General features: G+C 24.3%; 1 protein-coding gene across 1 annotated transcript; it reads right to left on the bottom strand.

Annotated features, from left to right (window-relative positions):
• Window positions 1-416: 416 nt before the first annotated feature.
• Window positions 417-6,655, bottom strand: LOC126903517 (uncharacterized). Its single transcript, XM_050681691.1, has 3 exons — window positions 6,516-6,655; window positions 1,911-2,020; window positions 417-1,465 (listed from the first exon to the last, which is right to left on the bottom strand). Exons 1-3 carry the CDS (start codon window positions 6,519-6,521, stop codon window positions 568-570), a joined length of 1,014 nt encoding a protein of 337 aa, XP_050537648.1. The 5' UTR covers window positions 6,522-6,655; the 3' UTR covers window positions 417-567.
• Between the last annotated feature and the right edge of the window lie 103 nt (window positions 6,656-6,758).

Genomic DNA, 6,758 nt, shown 5'->3' with positions numbered 1-6,758 from the left:
ATTCTATGGCCTCCAAAATTTTTAGCCCAGGGGCCAGGTTCTCTTTCGATTTCCCATTAATCTATACTTATGATTGGGCATCATAAATGTTAACTTATTAAAACTATTAACAATTAAAATTCTCAATTCAACAAATTACAATAAAGATGTAACAAATAAAATTGTTATTTAGTTATAACAATACTTGCATTAACGGTGTACTAATTTCATCAGATAACAGCTATTGCTTGCGTTTACTTTAGTAGTGTACCATCTATCGGTAGAAATTTCAATTTATCCTTCGTAACACTAATACGCAAACTTTCGCCTTTCACCGATGTAAATTGTACAACACATGTGACAAATGTATTGTATACACAAAATAAATTAGGAGTAATATTTTTAAAATAAAGATTATTAAATAATTAACTAAAAAATAAACATTTGTATAATGGAATTTTATAAAAAAAATTAGACAACACATAGAATACAAAAAGCTAACAAAATTATTTACAAATTGCTGGTATAAAAAGTGATTTGATGAAAGGTAACTCTTGATGGTCCTATCAAAAATAAGTTGTTTACAAATTATTTTTTATGATAACCATAACTATCACTGCTGCCATAATCGCTTCCATGTCCATACTCATGATGATCATGGTGTTCTTCCTCAACCCAGATTTTTTCCCACACTGGCTTGTATACTTTTTTCCATACTGGTACTTGTATTTCTTTCCAAGCGGGTATTTTTACTTCTTTCCATTCAGTCTTATATTCAAGTTTCTTTTCTGTAATCCATTCTTGTTTCTTTTCTGTCCTCCAGATTTGGACTTTTTCTTCTTTCCATTCCTGTTTTTTTTCTGTTATCCATTCTTGCTTCTTTTCTGTTCTCCATATTTGTACTTTCTCATCTCTCCATATTTGTTTCTTTTCAGTTACCCATTCTTGTTTTTTTTCTGTTTTCCATACCTTAGTCCATACTGGTTTCCAAATCAACATTTTTTTCCATAAATCATGAGCAACATATTCCCAACCATGATTGTCTTTACCTAATTGTTTTGATCCGGGTACGTATTCTTTAACCCATTCTGGAACGTAATTTTTTTTCCAGTCAGGTACTTGAATTTCTTTCCAAATAGGCACCTGGATTTCCTTCCAGTCAGGCACTTGAACAATTTTCCAGTCAGGCACTTTAATTTCCTTCCAAATAGGGACTTTAATTTCTTTCCATATGGGAGTTTGAATAATTTTCCAGTCAGGAACCTTCACTTCCTTCCAAATTGGAACTTTAATTTCTTTCCATATTGGAACTTTTATTTCTTCTTGTGTTGTTTTCCAAATCTCTTGCTTTACAGTTTTGTAATCTTGTTTCCATTCTTCTTTCCATGTAAGTTTTTTTTTCCAGTAACCATGTGGTTCTTCATGATGGTGGTGTTCATAATGGTGATCATAACCGACTACGTCAGAGCCATAACCTGCGTCAGCACTAAAAACAAAGTGTTACATTTTTTAATGATAATATAATAGAAAAATGTTTTTGAAAAATTCTACTTAGAATAAGGTATTTTGTATGAATTTTGTTTATTTTTAGAGTAATTAAAAAGAAATGTTTTGTGTTTAGATTCAATATAAAGTTGAATTGAAATATGAATAAGTCTATAAAAGTTTACCTATAATTAATGTTTAATTCTTTAAAAGCTGTACATTTATAATAAATTATAAATAGATGTAATTATTATATTTTAGTTCATAGAATTTGTATAGAAGTAATATAAATTTAAAAAAAATTAACGTATTCATTAATATTACAGTTATTATTTAAAATATAACACAACATTAAAAAAAAATTATAATAAGGTTATTTTGTTAAAAAATATATAGAACCTAAATGTGTTTAAATTTAATAACAAACAATATTCTAGACAGCTCACTGTTTTTTTTGACGTTGAACAGGTTCTAATGATTTTTCTGGTGCTGGTGTAGGTAAGCATACAACAAGCGATACTGCTGCAATGGCAATAAACATTGATTTCAGTAGCAGCTGAAAAATATAATTTAAAAAACTTTTATGTTTATATAAAAAACTTATTTGTATTGTTTGATAAAAACTAAGAAGTAAGATGTTTCGGTGGAAAAAAAGGCATCTTTCTTCTCTTTCTTTGAAAACTACACCACTCGTCCAAGATAATTTGATGATTAGATATCCTACCTAGTGGACATGATCATTGGCTACATGTACTGGTAGTATTTAATTTAATATTAAGAGCAATCAGACATGTAACATGAAAGAGTCTATGAATCTCCGCCATTATTATTATTATTATTTTAATTTATCTTAATGTAATATGTTTAAATTTGATTGTGTCAAGAAGAGAAATTTTCTTTGAAATTTAAGAAAAAACATTTTTCGTTTATGATTAAAATTCACTAAACATTTTTCAAATAAAAAATCTAAAAAAGTGCATAACTCTTTAGAATGATGTTAAACCAGTTACATTCTATAAACAAAATTTTATTATAATTGTTATTAAACTAATGTAAGCACGCTTAATCATAATACATTTTTATTATTATACTAAATGGTCTTTAAGTCTATTAATCCTGATTTGAAAAATATTTAAATATTTTAAAAATATGTATAAAACAAAAAAATAAGTTATTTTAACTATAAATATGTTTAAATTAATATAAAAAAATGTCACAATAATTTCATATTTACAAATTAACTATAATTTATAATTTGTTCAATATAATAAGAATATATCTCTAAATGTAAATTTTTATAATTTTGAATATACAAATAATATTCTTGATTGACAAGTAGTTATATAAAAATAGTACATAACAGGAAACTATAAGTTTTTGCACATTAAAGCGACTTTAATGATGATTTTATCTAAAAATTATACAATTTCTTTGAACTATGGGAACTAAGTATGAATTAATTTATATTATATGAATTAACATAAAAAAATATAGATAAACATAATAACACGACAAACACATAATGATTTGTATATCCTATTTGTATGATAAAGTAAGAAACAATTAATGAACTCATTGTAACTATTTGTTCACATAATTTGTGAAAACTTTTAAAAAGAAATTAAAAATTAATTTATTTTACATTTACATGTAGCAAAAGTCGGCTTGTCTTTTTATTAAAACTCAATACAAAATTATCGGACTAATCTATGTGTTGAGCTTTTGCAGTTTACATAGTTTTAAATAATTTACACCTAAATAGTCAATTACATATAATGAAATAATAAATAAAGTTAATTAGTTATAACCAAGAGTATACCAAAGAACGTATTACAATGGATGTCAAAAAGTAAAAAGTAAAGCATAAAATGTATGCTCTATTTTTTGTCAAACTTCATCAAAAAAATAAATTAGTTCAGTCATTGAATTCGTCATCCCTCTCTCCAGTTTAAGACTTACTACCCTTCCCGGAGTATCAATAGGTAGGGTACCTTTTCGGGGAAGATCGCTATGGCCCTTAAAGGGCTGCTAAATCATAATAATAATAATTATTATTATGAATAGTACAATTATTGTACTATTCATTTATGATCAAATAATACTTGTCAAACCAATAATTTTTTTGTTGACACAATAAATAAAATTATTTGTATGATAATATTTTTATTCTCATAATAAATAGGTAAATAATTAAAAATTGACAATTTTATAAACTAAATTTGTATAAAATTGAACACAAGTTTACTCTATCAATTAAATTTACAACAGAGTAATAATTTTGTTGATTGAAATAGTATTTTTTTCATTATAGCGACCGTGTTATTCTATTATTATTTATTTATTTATTTTTAAAAAAGGGTTCATGTTCATTATGTTTTGTACAAAATAAATCTATAAAGTTGATTACATTTTATTACCTAATGTAAATAAAATGTAAATTTATAAAAAAAAATAATCATAGTAAAGTTAATACCTACTCAGCTTTTCATCAAAGCTAAAAATTTTGATACAAAACAAAATTTTTTACAGTTATAATTAATAGCGATAAAATAAATTAAAGTTAAAAACAATCGTGGATTTAGAAGAAATTTTCTTTGAGGGAAAGTGCATTTAACTATTTCTATTAATTTGAGAATTATTTTTCAAAAAGAGCACCTTTTTTTAATGAATACTACTAATTTGGGAGAGAGCATTGTGCCTATGGCTCCCTCTTGTATCAAAGTGAGATTAGAAAAAATAACTGATATAATTGACTCAATTACAATATTTAGCTACAATTAATTTAAAAATAGTTAATTAGTTTGTTAAGTTGATTCAATTGAATGAGTGAGTTCATCTAATTATTTATAATTTGTTATCGCTTTATAAACCGTAAATTCGGTTGTCCTAACTATGTATTTTAAATTTAGTAGTATTTATTAAATTATAACATCACTTGTACATAGTATAATAGCAATAAAAAGAGTTCATTAGGTGTTATTTTACTTTCAAATGGTAAATATCTTTGTAAATTGGTTTTAGATAACATTATTTGAGTAAATTACGAGATATAAACTAGGGCTGCTTGTTTCTTTATGAAAAACCCCTTACTAATTACTTTCATTGTCAATTGTATAAAAACAAACGATAGATTAGTATTATTAAAGCATTCATCATTCTCATATTTTATGAATGAACATTTTAGCATTGTCTAGAGTTAAGCGAAATTTTCTTCTGTTCTATTTGTACTATTTCTTCGAACGAAACGTAAGTAAATGCTTAATAACAATATCACGAATTGTTCATAGTTGATAGATTATGATGCAATGAGATTTTGTTTTGTTGGTATAGTTGTTTAATAGTATATTATTATAGCACTACTATACTTTTTTGATGAAACTATTGAATGAAATTGATCGACTTCAATTTCATATAAATTTGAATTATAATGATTTCATTCAATAATATTTTCTTATTGAAGAACTTGAACTTCATAAAAATTTGAATGTGTTATTGCTATTAAATTATTATGATAAGAACAATTTAACATTCTATTTTAATAATAGTTGTCATTTTATGTGGGTGTAGATGATGATGACTAACAAACATGATAAGACAAAAAATTCAAGGCATTTTACAGTGGATTACTGCCAAAAATATTATGGAGAACGAGATTGCCTAATAAGAAAATAATATGAATTGGGACACGTTTTATTGAAATAGATTCCATAAGACAGATAAGTTAAAAAATGCGTCTCTTAAGGCATATTGACTAACACACAATATATAACGATGTAATGTTAATGAAATGCTAGTAGAATAGTAGCTTCATGGTTATAAAGTATGATTCATTTAAAATGTCTAATTATAATTCAAAATTAATGAATGATTAGAATAAATATATTACAGCAAATAAACCTGTTCTAGCTGATCAACTGATAATAAAACTATTGTTTGAATGCTTTAATTATAATTTTTTTAAATTCTATTATAAACAAATGTAAGATTGTAAACGAGTGCAATTTGAAATTTACCCGAAATAGATTATTTATTCTACTGAGATAAATTCAAATTATGTGTCTATCAAAGATTATATATAATAAGAATCATCGATTTCACAGCAAAACTGCTTAACTCTACAGTTGAGATTTTTTTTTTTTAATAAAATCTCTAATTTGTATTTCTTATTATAATTATTTATTTTGAGATAATAGTATATTCATATTTTCTTCTTGAATATTTTCAAAAAATCGAGATACTCGATATTCAATAGAGACGACGATTTACTTATCTGGTTTCTTTAAATATGATAATATAATTAAAATAATAAAATGAGATTTTATAACTTCTGTTGAATGATATAAATTTTTATTATTGAATTTTACATTGAACATTGTATTTTTTTATTGTTAAAAAAATTAATTTACATAATTATCATATTTAATTTATTATATTATACATATTATATAATATACATATTTAAATATTTAATTTCTTAAATAAAATTGTCTATTAATGAAATTATTTGATTAATGAAGTTTATAACAATTAAACTAGAAAACAGATTCTTAGTTAACATCAATGATTGTATGCTTATAAATAAATGATTTCACCAAGATGAATTTTCTTTCACAAAAGATTGTTGTTATATTATATATAGATCAATCAATTATACACGTCAATAATAATTATTTTTGACGTCAAGCGTCAATTTTATTAAAAATTCTATACTAATGTTTTTTTTTACTATTTTAATATTTATAATATTAAATTAACTAGTTTCGCTACACAAATACTTTTTTTTATTATTATAATTAATAATATTATATTATACAAATAATGGTATACAATACCATTATACACATTTTTTATTTATTAATTTATTTAATTTTTAAAGTCTATTCAAACTTTGTATAAAACCGTTCTAGTAATATAAGTCTAACTTTTATTTTTTTTCGTAGAAAATATAAAAATGTTTATAATTTATAAAAAATTACTAAAAGTTTCATAGTTTTAAAAAATTTTAAATCATAAAGTAAGAATTCCAAAATAAATAAACATAATGTACTTACCAACATGTTTGAGCAAAGACGCACTTATTGAAATTAAAAAAACACACACACACAAACCAGAAAATAGAGCTTTTACTTAAAGATGGAAGATGAGCAGTGGGCAAGCACACTGCAAGCCCTAAAACGCACTGTAACGTATTGATTGGATGTGTTTGCTTTTTATATGGCTCGGTAATATTAACCAAAATAATTACGGGGACATCGTGTGTATTTTCAGTGGGGATCTTTGCATTCGATATCCAG

Source organism: Daktulosphaira vitifoliae, unplaced genomic scaffold (genome assembly GCF_025091365.1).
Source record: "Daktulosphaira vitifoliae isolate Bord-2020 unplaced genomic scaffold, ASM2509136v1 Scaffold_4, whole genome shotgun sequence".
Lineage (NCBI taxonomy): Eukaryota > Metazoa > Arthropoda > Insecta > Hemiptera > Phylloxeridae > Daktulosphaira > Daktulosphaira vitifoliae.
This window is presented reverse-complemented; position numbering and strand designations above follow the sequence as displayed.